The sequence below is a fragment of the Camarhynchus parvulus genome, chromosome 4, assembly GCF_901933205.1.
Source record: "Camarhynchus parvulus chromosome 4, STF_HiC, whole genome shotgun sequence".
NCBI classification, from domain to species: domain Eukaryota; kingdom Metazoa; phylum Chordata; class Aves; order Passeriformes; family Thraupidae; genus Camarhynchus; species Camarhynchus parvulus.
In genome coordinates this window covers 32,306,814-32,324,963 of record NC_044574.1, presented here as the reverse complement: position 1 = coordinate 32,324,963, position 18,150 = coordinate 32,306,814, and the positions used below count along the sequence as shown (strand labels likewise).

Genomic DNA, 18,150 nt, shown 5'->3' with positions numbered 1-18,150 from the left:
ATAACAGTACAAATTTGTTTCTGTAGTGATAGATGCTTTTCCAGAAAGGTTTCGTCAATAGCATGTTGTTAAGAACATAAACCTTGGATCCAGTTTCTCATCCATTTCTCAGCTAGCTCCAGTAGGTGACGTGTGGTGACATTTCCCTGCCTTTCCAAGCAGCATACACACAGATTTGACTATGTTATTCAGTAAGTGACAAATTTGGATTAGGCATCCTTCAGAATGGAAGAAATGTATAAATGAAAATTCAAAATTACTTGACAGGAGAAACTCTACAGTGAGTAGGAGCAGAAGTCTGCTTAGCATCTTGCACTGACATCTATATTCTCATGGAGCTTTAAATAATGTGTGGGTGGTGGTGCTTCCTCTACCTTGGTCTGGTAACTCCATCCCTGAAATCTCTCAAACCACATCCCTGACTTAAGCCAAATGCATGGTGTGAGGGCAGGAATAAGGAAACCCACTACCACCCAGGCAGAGTTTCAGAAAACTCCACCTTTCACTTAAGTCATTTGAGGTGATGGTAAGAACACAACTGCCAGGAAAAAGACAAAAGATTTGCTTGTTTAGTAAAGTACTGAAAGAGCAAGTTACATACAAGAGCATCCTTTTCTTACAAATATTGGCCAACACCTTAAACATAAAAAGTCACTTTCCAAAAGCACAAGTGTAAACAACCAGCCTTTATACTGTATTTAGTATGTCTGTATCAGTGGAGTTTTACACCCTGTCAGTTAGAATATTACACCTGGACTTCTTAGTCAGCAGCATTTTTCCTTGATAAACAAACACATCACAGCATTGAAATGCAGAAATATTTATTTTGGTTTCCTTCATTGGTTTTGAAAATTGTTTTGGTTTTATAAAACATAGAAATAGCCAACACTAAGCAAACATTTGAATTTCAATGTAAAACTACTGCTCTAACAGTTGACTTGGATTTGTGTACCTGAATTGTATACACATACGAAATTATGCTACAGAGTAGTGCATTACAATCACACACAAATCTTAGTGCAAACCTTGTTGTGCTTGTATTTTACATGTATCCATGTTTTCAAAAAACAGCAATGGATGTTAATGCAAAACCAACTCTGTTAAGGATAGCAAAAGACTTATGCTGTAATAAGGCGTATTTCTGCTGATTTTCCAAACAAAAGATAATAACTAGGTTATTATTTTGCAATTTATCTGGGAATTAGGTTTTTATCCCTGAACAAATACCTATCCTGGGCCAACACACAGTTCTGTTGGCATGTACAAATCATTCCAATTGCTGCAAAGCATCAGGCAAAAACATTCTACCTGACCTATTTTGCTATTCAGTGAAGAGAACTCAGTGGCTCATACATAAAGCACAGAAAACAGGTTATGTCAGAAGCTCTTCCACTTAGAGAGGGCCTGGCACATTTTTATAAAAACACATTTTAAATACAAGTTCATTACAGGGCAACAAGTACAGGTGCAATGTTTACCCTGACTGTTAGCATAGCCCAGCCTTCTGATTTGGTTTTTAGGTCTCTAGTGTTCTTGCCAGAGTTGGGATCTGCTCATTTGCAGGGCTGGCACCACTCCAGAATCATGCTAATGTAGCAGAGGCTACAATTGCTGAATGAACTGCATCCACACAGTGCAGAACCACCATATGCAGACTCTGAGGAACTTCTATTCATCAATCCTCTCTGTGTGGAGTGCTGTCTTCTACCTTATAGAAGTACATCCTATAACTGGCTGCAGATGTAGAGGGGAGATACAGCTCAGACGCCTTGCCCCAGTTAATACTGGGATTAACAAAAGATGTGATACCAGCCATGCAAACTGTAAGGGTTTGGGTTTTTTGGTGGTTGGGTGGGGGGGGCGGTTTTGAACAGCTTAAAGTAATTTTTCTGAGAATGCAAGATACTTAGAGGCATTTTCAAACCTGCCAAATCCTTTATGGAATTGACAGCTGCAAAACACACTGCAGACAGCAAACATGCTGGCAATAAAACCTTAGCTCCTTGGTGAAGGTGAGTCCCATTTTTGACCAAGGAAATATTAAATAACTTACATATAGTTACCATTTATAGTTAAGGCTCTTTTTGGAAATTGTAGGTCACCATAAAAACAGTATGCAACACGACTTGACAGTAAGGCAGTGTTCCATTTCTTCAATGTTCCTATGGCAAGTACCCATTTTTGTACAAGTTAATGATTGCACAGTTTCCTTCCCTATTTTTGCTGTAGTCAAAATACAGATACGAAGGCCAACAGTAGACAGACATGTGCCACTTTCCTCATTCCATTTGCAGTTACATTTTGGCATTAGAATAGAGTTCATCTATCTGTGACTGGAAGTATTTTCGCAGTTCTGGTCTCTTCGCCTTCAGTGTTGGTGTCAACAGGCCGTTTTCAATAGAAAACATTTCAGTGTGCAGGACAATGTCTTTCACCTGGAAAATAAAAAGTTACTAGCCAAGCTGTATTCCTTGAAATAGACAATACTATTAAAAACTTGCCCAGACATCTTACCACAGCCCATCACTTGAAAAGTTTTCCAGACACAAATTAAAAGCAGTTCTTGGAGAATCAGATCATATTGGTGTTGACAAGTTTAAAGAATTAGGTATTTGGTTCTCATAAGCAGCATACCTGTTCAAATGACTTCAAACCAGATTCTTTCCCAATTCTCACCATGTCCTCCAGAATATATTTTTTTACATCCTGTAGATACAGAAATACGTTATATAGCTTCATGCTTCCATAAGTAGCAACTTGAAAAAGCTGATGCAGAGCAGCTAACTGTTCAGTTAGATATGCCTTACCTTGTTTCTGCATAGCTCTTGATAGGAGCCTTCAAATCCCTTTTTCTTGGCCCAGTTGTGCAGAGTATCAGGATCAGGTACCACAACACCTACTAAGAACGCCTAAAAAAAAAAAAAAAAAGGGAAAAGCTTGACAAAATTTCCTAAGGCAACACTTTAGTTCCTATACATTTCTTTGGGGAGCATTTCTGATCCTGCTGTAAAGTCAGCAGCTTTCTCTGATGCCTACCTGAACACAGCAAGTGCAGTTCAGTTCAGCTGAACTGAAAGAATTAAGACCCACATTTTTCTTTACACTTGAAAACCACCAAGATATCCAGGTTCTTTCTTGGTGTGCATGGGTTTTTCTGTTTTGGTTTTTGTTTTTTGGGTTTTTCCCACTGCACACTGTTAGCAACTTATATACAGTCATTAATATGCAAGTTAGTTCAGCTCCACTACCTGGTGTGAAACTAAATCCAGAAACATGCTATGTAACTGCTGGAATCCAATCAGAACTAAAATGCATAATGACAATAGTTTACAATAAAAATTTACATTTCAGTCCCAAAGTTTGGGGGAGGGGAAGGAAGAAAGGAAGACTTCTCTGCAGTCTCCTTTTGCATTAATTTTTAAAATTACCTGAAAAATGCTTACCTGCAAGCTATCTCCATGGACAAATACCTGTGCCACAGCTTCACATCTCAGATACACATTCTCTATTTTCTCTGGTGCTATGTACTCTCCCTGGGCTAGTTTAAATATGTGTTTTTTCCGGTCAATGATCTTCAATGTACCATTCTGTTGGCAGAAATAACTTTCACTTAGAGGAGGCACTTCAAGTGAAAAACCAATCTACACACCTTAGGCATGCCACACTGGCACAGTGAAACTGTGTTAGAGCCAGAGAATAGTCAAACTAGTGTTCGAAGAAAATAGGTTATGTATCCATCTAATCTATAGTGGGGAAAGCCTCAGCACTAGCACTGTCAATACTTTTTTAGGCCCAGGCACACAGATTCAGCTACAACAGCAATTATCCACAAATTCTTGTCCTTCACCTAACTAACTCTGTTCAACACCAAATGTTTTCTAATCTAGTTATTAAATTTCTGCCAGTAACTATGAAGGTATCATTGCAGCTGTGTAAGTTAACTTACTGGTAGCCATTTCCCAATATCTCCTGTGTGAAGCCAGCCATCTTTGTCCAGAGCCTCCGCTGTTTTTTCCGGATCTTTCAAATAGCCACGGAACACATTTACCCCTTTAATACACACCTGAAAAGAGCCATTTGTTAATATATGCTATAGTGAAGGGAGGTTAGCAATCACTACTATAAACAAATTCATCCTCCAACAGTTCTTAATGCCTTTTTAATAAAGGCAAGAAGAAGTTTGTGTTTGTACAAGAACTTCTACTCATGGTTTTTAGAGAACAAATGTTTTCCATTGGTATGAAACAGAATAAGAAGCAATTGGAAGGATCTAATCTGTTCCAGTCTAGCAGTAGTCTTCCTACCCACTATTTGAATAATTGGAACCTATCAGAAGAAATTTGGTTTTGTTTACGCGAAAAAATTCTGCTAGATCCAGAAATACTGTCTCTCAGCCTGGCAAGATGTTCATTTCAGCTCTGGTAAACAGCAGGGGCATTGTGCAAAAACCAATGGAGAAAAAACCAGTTGTGTTTCAAGCAAATGACACATTTGTTGTCCAAAAATTAGGGTAGAAGGAATTACCAATATAGCACAGCAATCAATTTTTGATAAACTTTCAGTGCCTACCCAGTATGCTGGTGAGCTACAATATAATGAACATGAGATGTTGTCAATAGGAGGGAGACCAGAGTATTAGTGAGGGTTCTCATGACCTTATGGAGACAGTAACAAACTTGGGACCAAACTAAAGTAGTATTTTGCAAAGCAAGTAATTTCTGTTCTAAAACAGACCTTATCTCAAGGATACAAATAAAAGAAAACTCTACATGTCCCAGTCAAGTCAAAGACTGATCAATCAAACGTTAATTTTTCACAGCCCCTGAGATCACAGAAGGCAGTAGGCCACAGTTTTTCCCAGTAGAGACAGCCAACCATTTATCTGTATCCTGCTAGCTGGCACTGAGACCTCCGCTGCATATGCTCATATATAATTCTATTCACATATTTGTTCTTCTTGACTGGCAAAAGTGAAAATCAAGGCTGTCAGAGCAGATATTGCACGCTTACTCTCAGAGAAGGGAACTAGAAATATTTAACCCAGATGAAAAACGGAAAACAAGGAAGAATATTTCTTTTAGGCCAATGCACAAGGAGAGCCAATTCAAAAGCCATGGGCTTTGAGTTGTGTGAAGCAAGTTACAATACTTTTTGGTTATATTTAGAATAGTTTATACTGAGGAAGTTAGGCCTGAAAGACTAAGATGGCACCTGATGAATAAAAATGGTAGCCCCTTAATGTAAGTCCAAAGTAATTCCTAATGCAGCACATTTTCACATTAAGTGAAAGCAAAACACTTTTAGGGTATTTTTTAAAACTATTTAACTATTTCTTATTAGAAGAATTTATACTCAGTTCCTCTGGCAAACCAAGCTCTAAGAACATACTGAAAGTGAAGCAAAACTTGCTGATGAAGACTAAATATGGAGTCATATGCAAGATAGAAGAATTTTGACATTGTTCTTCACTTGCAAGCAGCTTCCCACCACAAAGACCAACTAAATCCTTGAGTATTTCTGGGAATTAAAGCTCAATGATTTGTTTCTAGACTCATACGAATCACAACTAAAACAAAGAAATATTATAAATCCTATAAGCCATAAATCAGTTACTTGCTTAACTACTTTTAATTTCTTGCTCCCCCAGCTGCCCCCAGAGCCTCTTGAAAGCATATGAAAGACATCACAGTTAACCCGCTTTCAAGACTTGGGGAAAATAAATTACTACATGAACATCTGTTCAAAGTATATACAAAGTTAAATCTGTATACACTTAACTTTGAAAAAATATTGTAAAAGACAGCATATAGCATCACATGTAAAGCTGAGTCCTCAAAATGCAATTTGTAAAACATACGTGTTCAATTTGTGCAGATTGCATAAAAAAGTTCATAAAAATGTGCAGGCAGACATCACAAATCATCAGCAACCTTCATGGTTCTTGATGTCCGTTTCTCAGAAGTTCCCAGCCACTTTAAATGACCTCATCTCACACATCACAAGCTGGGTAACTGGCTGTATGCATCAGCTGTTCTCTGGCCCTTGGCAGCAGGGTGGGAGGGAAGCCCTCTGCCAGCATTCTGCTGAAGGGTAGCTGCACTATGATGTGGCCACACGTCCCAGCTATTCCACAGCTGGAAGACATTGCCTTGTCAAACAGCCTTATGTATGGTCATAAAACCAGCTGTTAACCTGTGGGATAACATTGCTATGTAAGCTCTTTCTTCTCCCCTCCCATTTACTATTTCCTGATTTGCTTCTGTGAATCATTAACTGGTATGGCATGCAGGCATCTTAGATTTTATGTAGCAGGCCATGTTTAGCACTTTTACAAAACTCAGTTATTTTAGGAAAAAAAAACATTTTCCAAAATTTCCCAAGAGGCTCATACTGCCTTTCTGAAACTACTTACCTCACCCTCTCCTTTGGCAGCCAAGTAATTCATTTCTTGTACATCAACAAGCTTGATGATATTGCATGGCATTGGTGCTCCAACATGACCTATTAAATAGAGTAACATTTCAATCGCCTGATGCTTTTTAGTCAGATTCTGAAAAAAATAAGCTGCTTATACACTGAAGAAAGATGGAAAACTGATTTCTGGTAGCTTAAGATCGCCAGGACTGAAACATTAAATTCTCAGATATCTCTAAGAATGTTACAAGCTGAACCATGTATTCAAGCTTGCTTTTTCTTATAATCAGGATCCTCACTCTACAGACATATTTAAGTAGCAGAAGTCCCATACAGTTTCCATTAGCAATATTATTTCAGTTCGGGAACTGGAGATGTAACGGCTCAGGGAAGTGCAAACTCTTGATTCCTAACACCAAAAAATGCCATTTGTATTTCCAGTACTGCCTTTATACACAGAAGATTTGTGCTTGATAGAAACTACAAGGGTTAATACTGTGACCTCCCTTCTCCTCAAGCTACTTCAACTTACAAGAAAAAATCCTATTAGCAGTCTGAATTCCAGAACATTCATAGCTATTTAGGGGTAGAAATGTCAAGGGATCTCTTCAAATTTTTTTATTTCTCTTGAAGAAAACCAATCCTATCCTTCATGATAGGTGAAGATTAAATAGAGTGATCAGGGATAAAGTTAGTGAAGATTAAACAAAGTGATCAGGAACCTCTAAAAATTTCAGTAATCTTAAAATTTAACAGACAGGTAGACAGCTGAACATCATACCTGCAGTCCAATCACCAGGCAATGACAGGGAGCATCCAGCTGTGCATTCAGTCTGTCCATAACCTTCATAGAACTAGAAGGTGAAATCGAAATATAATCTAAAGACCATTACTTTTCAACAGTTTCTTCATTAAAATGCAATTAATATTATGTTTATTTTCTTCTAATTGTTTAAATTTGAGTACCAAAACCCTCACCTTCTAAAAAAACCCTGAAATATTAGTTTTATCACAATACACAGTTTTAAGTGCTAATATTCCATGTTCAGTTCCAATATGTACTTTCACACAGCACGTGACACCTGTTTAGACTAAAACAGAAAACAGCAGAAGAAGCAAGAAAGAAGTGAAGAACCATAGCACTAGTAGTGACTTCATTCACATAATTTAAAAATAGGTTTGTCTGAGACAGCCAGAAATGGAATCCCTATGCCCCATGACAGCTCTGTGATTGCTATACACATGACAGGTTTCCATTTTCTATGCAAAACGCATTGATACACCAGCACACCACTGAAAAACTTCAGGAAATTATGGAAGCCTGACATTTTAGATTTTTTTGCTTTCTATCCTTGAAATTTAATTTTAATTGAATTTATTTAATTTCAACATATTTGTTCTATTTCATGCCATAGTTGTTCAAATTTTACCTCCAAAATCTTATACTTTTAAGAGGCTCTGAAGATGAATGCAACATGTGCAATTTGATTCACCTCATGTTCAAAACAGCAACACTACAATATTACCACATTGATTATAAGATTTTCTACAGCAGTTAAAAATAGTTCTGTAAGCAAGGCAAACTCCAGAAAATTAAATAAAGTAGGAAATTTATTGCTTACTGAAGCCCACGAAAAAAATCTTTGCTCTAAGACAGGCCAGCTGGTTACTTCAGTTAAAAGACTTTGGGATGAATACAGAAATTTCAGGGGACTGAGAGGAACTCAAGAAAAGAGCATCCACTTGTATCATCTCCAAGAACACTAGAAAGAGCCATCTATATAATCAGACTGCTAGAAAAGCTCTAACAAAGCTGGAGCCAGGTGTTAAACTATTTAGGGTTTAGGACTTAAGGCCAGGCAACTCACCTGACAGCCAAGAGCTGTTCTCAGGAAGGTCAGTACACTTGCAGACACAGGTGCTGCTCCTGTGATCATCAGCTTTACTCTTCCTCCCAAACTTGCCTACAACAGACACAAGATACTGTGGACACCAAAAGCATTTTAGAAATATTTCCAGAGTCATCTTCTATGACACCCTTAGCCACTGTTCACCTACAGTGCCACCCATAAATGTTAGAGAGTAGAAGTTTAGTCTGCTATTGCAAGCTGTTTTTCTGCAGTGTTTCTAGTCTCATTAATGGCTGGGAGATACAGAATCTCAAACAAAGTATCTGTACATGGGGTCACTGCAATGCAGACTCTGCAAAAAGGAGCTTAAGCCATGGCCTTACAGTGATGGCTTTATATTTAACTGCCTTGTATCAGTTTCTCATACATCCTAAATGCTACAAAAAGCAGCAACATAGGCATGTTGTACAGCAAGGTTAAGGCCATAGCAAGTGAGTGCCAGATATAACAGCAGGCATGACTTACTAGGGACAAACAGGGAGAAGACAGTGGGGGTTACAGGTGGCACTGTGTCATACTTAGCATTCTTCCTTCAGAAGGACAATGTTTGCTTTCAAAGTAGTAAGAGAGAAGCACCAGACTGTTTCAGAGTGACTTCCTTAATACAGTGAGCTGATACTATGACAACTAAGGGAATTGAAAAAATGAGGTTGAAAATAAAAAGACAGCTCTGATTTTTACTCTGAGTAGCCAGGTAGTCTTAACTCAGTGAAAAAGACATACCAGATTATAAGTATTGGTAGGAAATCCAACAATTGCGAAGTTTAACTCAGAGGCTTTCAAGCATACCTGTATTTTACGGAAGATGACTTTATCCCAGAAACTGTTATTTCTAACTATGCCACTTCTGAGTTCTGCTTCTTTCCTCTTGGAAGCAAAGTCCAGCAGCCACCTCTTTATTGAAGAATCTGCCTGCCCAAAAATCTATTAAGAAAGATGAATTATGGTTAGAATTCTCATGGACTACCATTCCCTTTTTCTTACATTTGCATGCATAGAGACTCAACAGTGAAAACCAAATAAATTAAAACAACCTTTATTGATAGGCATCTTAATTCTAGTAAGAAATACTTGTGAATTTTTATTTTGACCTCAGTTCAAGAGTTGAAATCAGCACTTAACTAATTCTTGATATCCATCAAACTGTGTGATGTTGTTTCAATGCATAATTTCTTCATTAAAATGTATGAATGAAAATGGATGGTTTACTTCTCTATTCTAGTATCATCAAAATTCAAATTGAGCATAATCCTCAGCATTTTCTGAAAAGAACCCTACCATAATACATAATGTAAAATATGGTGTTGTGAGGAGATGCAGGTCACTTCAGAAACACCAAATGGAGATCTGTCTTGCATATATAAATTTGCCCTTAAGATCACTTTTCAAAGGCTCCTTCCAGTTATTCTTAGGAAGCCAGAGAGCAGGCTCAACAGCAAGCCAAACATTAGTACATTCATTTGGAAAGAGGAAGACTCAGCATTATGACCGAAACCATGCAGACTGCAGCATTATCCCCCCTGCTATGGCAATTCCCCAACCTGCTGGCTTCACATGCTAGGTCACTGGAAGGGCGGGTGAGGCTGAAACAGTGGAAGCCTCAGGGCAGCAGACTAAAGAAGCAAGAGGAAATCACAAGAACAAAGTCCCAAGCTTTGACTGTGCTTCTCCAATTCCAGTAGAGAATGTGTGAGCAGAATAAGGAGCTACATTTTAAGTACTAAAAGCTAGTCTCAGGTTTTCCTCACCTCCAAATGGATTCCAGTTGCACCATCTGTTCCCAAGCCAAACAGAACCTTGTGTTACTTGGTGTTTCTCTAGCCTCATGATCAGAGAAATTTCCTGGCTAAGACAGCATAGACAGCTCTGCCATTTCTTTAGCAGTCATAGGATTTATTATATCCTTTAGCTCCCCTGGTTGTACCCTAAAAGTACTCAGTCACCAATATGCAAAAGGCCAATTAAAATCTGAAGCTCAGGAAAGAATCTACTTTCAAATTCCCATCTCAGTTAACAGTGAGCAGGCACGCAGTACACACAGGACAGTGAGGCTACAGACACCTCCCCAGCACTCCCAACTGGCTGGTTTACAGTTCTCCCAGCTAGAACACACTCTGGCTGCCATGTAGGAAATTTGTATGTGTCCATGCAAACACAGGCAAACACCTGACCTTGCTTTGCAAATTCCACTCCATGAGTCAGATGCTAAAAGTGTGGCATGCAGATGCCAAGCCTCATTTTCGTGTTGTAGACTAGACTTAAATAACTTGCTCAGAGCAAACACTAAGTCATGAATCAAGATAGAGAGAATCAAGTCCCCTAGTCAGACTTTTCAACACTAGTATTTGCTGCCTGAAAGTGTTTTAATGCAACTAGTACTATTCCCTGCACTTTCAGCTCTCTTTTAGAAAGAGATGTAGATATTTGTTAGCATGCCAATTTAATATCCTAGACAAAGCAGTTACTCCTACTCTGGCAGCAGAAACTTTATGAAGTCTCTTAAAAGCCTGCACTCATGCCTGTAGACTTACCTTGTCAAACATTCTGTTCAACAGTCTTGGTACTACAGGAAATACAGTTGGCTGCAGTGTTTTTAGGTCATCCATGAGTAGTCTGATATCTCCTTGAAAGAATCCTATCCGGGCTCCATGGCACAGAACCACACACTGTTAGGAAAAAGTAAACACTCTGAAAACACAGGAGGTACAATGTGTTCCAGCTCTGTATGTATGACAGTCCTATGCAGAGCAGATTGACCTTAAATCCTCTCAACTTCTGGACTAGTTTTACAGCATTCTCACACTAAGACAGCACTAGAGAGATCAAGTAGCAAGACACATCTGGTGTACCCAAACCACACTTTCAAGCTTAGCACAGAAGCCTCTATCCAAAAAGAGCAGTTGGTCAAATAAGGTAATGCCAGTGACTCAAGAGCTAGCAAAAGACTGAAAAGGAAAACTTCTCCATTTGAAATAATTAGCAAGCTTATTTTAAAATATTAGACTTGTTTATCCCCTGCTTTGTACCTAGAAATCCTGCATTTATAGTCCACACATGCTATTTACTAGGCCAGTGAGGATTTCTGCCTACTTGCTACTTCATTTCCAATCCTTGCACTCTGGTTTTCTTTCTCATTTCACAGGACTGATGCGAGCAGAGGACTTGTTCTTGATCAAGATGCTCTTTAGAAGATTCTAGCAGAGCCAGAGCTTACTTCTGTAACACTTCAGACCCACTTAAAGGTAGGCAGACTTAATCCTGTTGTGTTCGATATTTTATGTCTAGAAGCTAGGAGACTAGGAGCTTCACCACCTACCTTACACACCTCACCTTATTTTCCTACTTTTTTAGTGTTTAACATCTCTTCTCTCCCTTGTGTTTATACCTATCTGCTTTTATTTCTTCTGCTTCCTCAGTAACACCTGCTCCTTCATTCCCTAATATCCATCCTCTTATTTACTGCATGAGACATGCTAAAGTGTCACTTTCCCCCTCTACCTATATTTTGCCAGCATCTGCTAAAAGCAGCAAATATATCAGTCCGTATGGACTGAGCAGCAACTGCCTTTACTAAGCAAGAACAGTGTATTTGTCAAGCCAAGTTCATTGACCCTCTAACTTCCATATGATGCCAAAACCAAGGAAAAATCAACTTTAAAACAGGACTGTAAAGACTGGTTCTCACAGAGTCTGTGTTCATATCTACCCCAAACAGCAAGAAATCTTTTCTACTTTTTACCAATAATGCCTTGGTTAATTTCCTTATGTAGCTATGCCACCTATTTTGTACAGGCCTCAACCAGCAAAGGAATACTGCAATCCAAACACTCTTCACCTTTTCTTTTAAAATGAAAGTTCCTATCCTGTTTCTACTGCATAATCAAGAGCAGAGCTGTTTGTATGCTCTGGTGTAAGACAGGGGAGTAAGACAGACACTGACGTATAACTGATATCAAGGTGACCAGGAAGAAAAAGTGCTGAATGCCCAAAGGCACCTGTAGACCTCAGTTGTGTACTGTTCCAAATCTTTGTAACATATATATACACACAGAGACACACACATATGAATGCAGACATTTTTGCTTATATATATATACACACACGGACTTTCTGTAGAAAACATAGGACTCCTAATGGAAGTCATGCAACAATTTCTGGCTTCATATGCATTTTTCATGCTTGCACAGATGCTCCCTCTATAAAACTTCAACATATGTATTTGCAATCTCACCTGAGGGAAAGGTGTTAATTCAACTTCAGTAAGTGCAGTAATTAATACATAGATTTCTTACATACTGTAAAGGCACAATGGAATTGCATCCATTCAATAATGACTAGCACCCAAAATGGGCCCAGAGGTCTTCAAGACTGCCAGCATTAAGACAACTGCAGCCCTTTCATTCTCAAAAACTAAGCCTCAGATTTTGCTATATGGTAAAACAAGTGATCCAAGAGAACTTCAAAGTTTGTCATTGACATGGCTTTAAACGACACTTCCATTTCCTAGAAGAAAACTACCCTGAAACAAAATCCATTCCTCTTTACTGAAATTCCTTGGAAGCAATGGTGAATTTAACTTAAAATTAGTTTTGTGTAAGCAAACAGGATGCCTCCTTATAAAATAAAATTTTTAAGTTTGCAGACTAAAGAATGGCATGGATTTTTAATAATGCACTAATTATTCTGGAGGGAATTTCTAGGCAGTGTACATGTGCTAAGGGATTGCCTCATGTTCTAGTAAACCAGTTTCTAATTAACCCTAGCTCTAAGGTTAATGTTTATATTTTGGCATGAAAACCAATTGTCTAGAGCTCACCATGTACTGTTTATGGGACACTACTTTCCTGAACCTTATTTCAAGCTTTCACACACATTTATAAGAGTCAAGTAGGAAGAGCATATTTCACCTGGATGCATTCTATAAGAAAAGTAAGCTTCTCAGTAATTTAGTACAACAAACAGATGCTTACCTCAACAATTCTCTCAAACATATGAGCCAGGGGCAGGAATGATATCAGCACATCATCAGAAGAAGGCGTAAATGATTTCTGGAAGTGTTAGCAAAAGTTTAATTCTCATTGAGTCTATTTTGCCTAAATAAACACAACAGTAAAATCTAGCATCTAAACTCTAGAGCACAGCCCCTACTTTGGTTTTGCTTGTAATGAAGCTGCATTGTTTTTTTTATTAAAGACTACAGCAACGACTTTCTAGTGTGAGTAAAGACACAGCAGAAACAATAATCTTTTAGAGTTGAGTACAGTGACCAAATTATTACAACTTATCATTCATAGAATTCTGAAAAGAAATAAATTCTGATATAAACCACACAGAGTTCCATTACATATATTGGGAGAGTAGGGGGACAATAGAGATTAAAATAGCATTGGTTTGAAAAAATATACTTTCATCTAAGATTAGGAAGTTTGTTTACCTTATTTACCCCAAGGTCAATATCAAAAGTACCTTACATGAGCTAACTGTGAGACCAGTTGCTTAATTTAGAAACAGTACTCCTTGCACTAATGAGAAACACTGTAAACCCATGGCAGAAGGTAACCTACATTCACATCAGGATCATCCTATCATTTTGGTTACATCAGAACAGACTGGAAATCTGTTGGGTTCTTGACCCTGGCAGAATAACCAATAAACACTGACTTCTGACTAGTGGACCAAGAGTGCTGTCAAGCAACATTTTCACTTGGATCTTACTAAAGCTTAAGACCAAAGGTAGAGACTTCAATGTTTGTTTACCCATGAGATTATTTCCCTTCAAGCAAGTCCACAATGTTTATACTTTCAGTTTACCTCTGTAGATTTGATAAAAGCTGAAGCATTGCTGACTATGTTTTGATGAGTGATCATAGCTCCTTTAGGGTTTCCTAAGGAAGAAGGACATCAGGATTCAACAGGGAAATTCAGATCCTTGAAGTTAAGGTAGCAGTGGCAAAACGAATGTGATAGCATTCTTTGATACGAATACATTTCTTTGTGTATCAATTAAACAAAACACTGTCAAGAACAGCTGGCAGCAGTTAAGTAATCAGTTTATGATGAAGTCTTAACTTTTTAAGGAGGCTGAAACCTTAAGAAACCATATTTTTTGATCTGTCTCTTACTCAAAACTCAACTCTTCTGTGAAGATGCAGCTATCAAATCCAGATTAATTTCTGTTCTCACATCTGTTTTAAACATATAGCTTGCTGCTGTATTCTTTCCTTATGCTCCATGCCAGTGGGTATGAACATCACAAATGTCAAGTGAGTGACACCTAGACAGTCTGTTTTGGTCTTACAGCAAGGTTCTTAGACCTATAGAACAATTTTGCTGATAAAGTACAAAAAAACCACTATGGAAGAATTGATAGTCTGATGCAGAGCCCTTATTGTTTTGTAAATATAAATTCATTATTTGTTTCTAAACCCAAAAACATTAACACCTCCACCCCCCAATACTGCAACTCTGTATTAATAAACAGGAAAAAAGATTTAAAAATCCAAGGGAACTTTACTGTAACACTACCCCAGCTGCTACTTGCCAGAAAGGTGCAGCAGCAGGGGGAAATCTTGGAGGGGAAGTAGGAGGGCTTCTGAATTAATTGTGCACACACAGAATAATAAATTCCACATAATGTAACAAGGTGTACCTGTTGTTCCACTGGTGAAACAGATGATTGCTAGATCTTCTGGCTTTGGAGGCTACAAGAGTTAAGAAAGTATTAGTATGGTTAAGACAGCAAGGGAAAACATTTTCCTGGACGAAACATCAGGGTACTAGTGTTATTTCTGAGCTATGGGAGATAGGAAGATTTGCTAGCTTGATCTAAAGAATGCTAACCAGCTTCACATTTCCACTTGAATCAATGTCACACTTACCATAGGTTTTTGCCTGTGTGCTCTTCCTAGCTCCTGCAGAAAGGAGAAGAAAGTGTAGACATAAACATGTAGCTTTCTTGTTTTAAATTTACCAAACATTACTAAATACTGTAATACTTCATTATTTAGACTCTCTGCTAAGGCATTTTAACCTGTTTAGCAACCCAGTGCAGCAATCCCTGCCCATGGCTGGAGGGTGGATGGGAACCAGATCTTTAAGGTTCCTTCCAACCAAACCATTCTGTGATTTTCTGGTTAATGTAAGAGTAACAAAGGCTTTAAAGCACATTTCAAAAATACAGAGAATAACTACCATGTTCTACAAATGAAAAAGTGATAAATTATCTAAAACTCACAAGGCTTTTCTCCAGCTAATAAACTAGAAGTCACTCCCCAGGGAAACTCAAGGTTATGATAAGACAGACAATCAATCAATCCTATACCTCATGCAAAAGATGTGCCACCAACAATTACTGGTTAAATGAAGGAAGACTGAGTTTCATTGCTGGTTTGAACTTTCTATACAGGAGAAACTCATCCAGAACCCTTTTTCCTCCTTAGTTATTCAGACCTGACCACTGATGTTAGGGTTCTTTAGGCAGAAGGGAAAGGATACCAAAACAATCCTTTTACCATCAAGGGTATGGCAAATAAGAGGAAACATCTGCAAACCAATGTTCAGTATCTATGAGCTTTAAAGTTTCAAACCAAGACTTAACTACTGTCATGCCTATTTAAAACTAGAAACAATACTGGCTTAAGGACAAGTTAAAGAGGACCTTCTGTTAAGTGTATCCTTGGAAGAAGTGTATCTTTGAGGACAGACACCAACTTCACCACTGCCTTTACATTCCAAGTATATAATAATAACATATGCATTCCTTTGAACCCTAGAGTTCTTTAGTATCATGTAGCTCTTGGATTTACCCAAGGAGGTTTAAGACAAAGGGAATGTCTGGAAAGACAGTTAACATTCCCATACCTGTAGGCCTGCCTTTTTGAAAGGGTGCATTATGCAAAGATTTACCACTATGGCAACATAGCTGTCTGCTCAAAACACACCTCCACATACCACTGATAAGCTCAGTACCTCCCTACAACCTGCTTTGAGTAAAATCTGGGATTTACTGAATATACAAGTCTCCAGACACTTGTTTTGATCTCTTACAACGAAACTCCACCATCTCTTCCCACTAAAGAGCCATTTATTTACTCAGCTACAAGTAACCACATGATACATACAGATACTGGGCATCAGAAACTAAGCTGATGGCTTCTAGGGCATTCACAGCAGAACAGTTCACACAACCCATGCACAGCTGAGCAAGAAGCTCAAGCCAGAAATCCAGAAAACAACTACTCAAAGCTAGAAATAATCATTCTAGTCTAAGCTCCTAAACAGCTCATTGTTACCTTTCAGGAGACAATCTAAGTCACTAACCCCTTAAAAAAAACAAGTGACAAAACTTTCCTGTTCAGGGAAGGACTACTACAATTATTTAAGCTTGCCTCTAACTTCTTGTCAGAAATTTAAACAAAAGGCTCTTGGAACACCTATTACTTAACACTTGATGTTTGCATTAATGAAATAAGAGCTATATACTACTACTGAACATCATTACTTACACATACAAACACCTTTTCTAAAGGCAACATTTACCCTCAGTTTTGTTTTTCCATAGCTACAAGATCCAGTGGATAGCACCTTCCTCTGTCAAAAACTGCAGTTCAGCTCAAGGAAAAAATCTCATTTTATTCTAACAATTTACAGTTGGACCACTCTTTTTTAAAGTTTAACCCAACCCTTTCGCCAGTGAACTGTAAGCCATTTAACTCTAGCCCTACTTCATGTTTTTAGCCCTGTTTTAACCTGGCACTCTTAATGAGGCCAGTTTGCCAGTCAGTCTTTTGAGAGAAGGTGTGCTGACATGTTTGTATCTTTACCAGAAGGTGGCCCTATTAACATAGCTGTCTTAACTGGTATGAAAACAAGTTCAGTGAAATGAGACATTTCACACCAGTTACTGGCACCTGCACAAGACAAGTACATTTATCTGGAGATAGTCAAAGTCTAGTGAGCCAAGCCTTCATCAGAACTGCATCTGGAACCAGCCTAACCCCAATTTCATAATCTCAGAGCAAAGATACCTCATGCAATTTGATCCTGGAAGAAGGTTCTCCAAATGAGTGAAGTTATGAAATAAACTTGCATAAGAGATCTACGCACACAAAAGCTACATGCAAAACGAAAACTTGACACCAGGTGGTTAATAAAAATGATTGCTACTTTCAAAGCCTGAAAGTTCATCCCCCTATATCACCATAACCTTATCCTGAAAGAGGTTGACTGACATGTTCCTTCTCTCCCAGAAAACATCTTGTAGATGCAGTGTACAGGGAAAAGTGCCATTTTTCACAAGACCAAAAGCTACACAGGCTCTTCTTGAAATAAGAATTTCTGAAATATTAGTCACAGTATATAATTATTACATTATGCTTCACATGGGCAAGCCTTAACACTCAGATCTAGTCTTCAGTCTTGGACTATGCTAATAAGCTTTCATGCTGTCATTTTGGTATATCCACTTTTATACTTTGAGCATTGTGAAATACCATTAGCAAGTTGTTTTCCTCCTATTATTTTTTATATTTTGAGTAAACTTCAATCCAAGAGATAATTAAGGATTTTGAAACTAATCCATGGCAAGCAAATGGGATTAAAGCAGTTAAGCAGTTCTTACCTCTATTTCTCTCATGCTGAAGACTTCCACACCACACTTTTTACCACGTTCCACAAGATCCACATCAAAAGAATCCATGATAACAATGGTGTTGAGTATTGGAGTTTCTCCCTTTTCCACACTGGTTAGCAGAAGTCTGGCCTTGTCAGGTTTGTCACAGAAAACCAATGACAAGTCAGCTGATGAAAAAGAACTATATTATCAAGA

At 38.2% G+C, this 18,150-nt stretch overlaps 1 protein-coding gene across 1 annotated transcript in view; it reads right to left on the bottom strand.

The window, feature by feature from the left end:
* Positions 1-804: 804 nt before the first annotated feature.
* The window catches only part of ACSL1 (acyl-CoA synthetase long chain family member 1), a 38,266-nt gene continuing 20,920 nt past the window's right edge, over positions 805-18,150 (bottom strand). The window contains exons 7-21 of the mRNA XM_030946946.1: positions 17,944-18,122; positions 15,203-15,235; positions 14,974-15,025; positions 14,136-14,209; positions 13,295-13,372; positions 10,856-10,990; positions 9,114-9,248; positions 8,283-8,378; positions 7,196-7,268; positions 6,413-6,501; positions 3,947-4,063; positions 3,444-3,587; positions 2,808-2,909; positions 2,635-2,706; positions 805-2,435 (exon numbers count right to left, since the gene is read on the bottom strand). Of these exons, the coding sequence (XP_030802806.1) occupies positions 2,295-2,435; positions 2,635-2,706; positions 2,808-2,909; positions 3,444-3,587; positions 3,947-4,063; positions 6,413-6,501; positions 7,196-7,268; positions 8,283-8,378; positions 9,114-9,248; positions 10,856-10,990; positions 13,295-13,372; positions 14,136-14,209; positions 14,974-15,025; positions 15,203-15,235; positions 17,944-18,122 (1,520 nt within the window). The 3' untranslated portion in view covers positions 805-2,294. The remainder of the gene's footprint in view (positions 2,436-2,634; positions 2,707-2,807; positions 2,910-3,443; positions 3,588-3,946; positions 4,064-6,412; positions 6,502-7,195; positions 7,269-8,282; positions 8,379-9,113; positions 9,249-10,855; positions 10,991-13,294; positions 13,373-14,135; positions 14,210-14,973; positions 15,026-15,202; positions 15,236-17,943; positions 18,123-18,150) is intronic.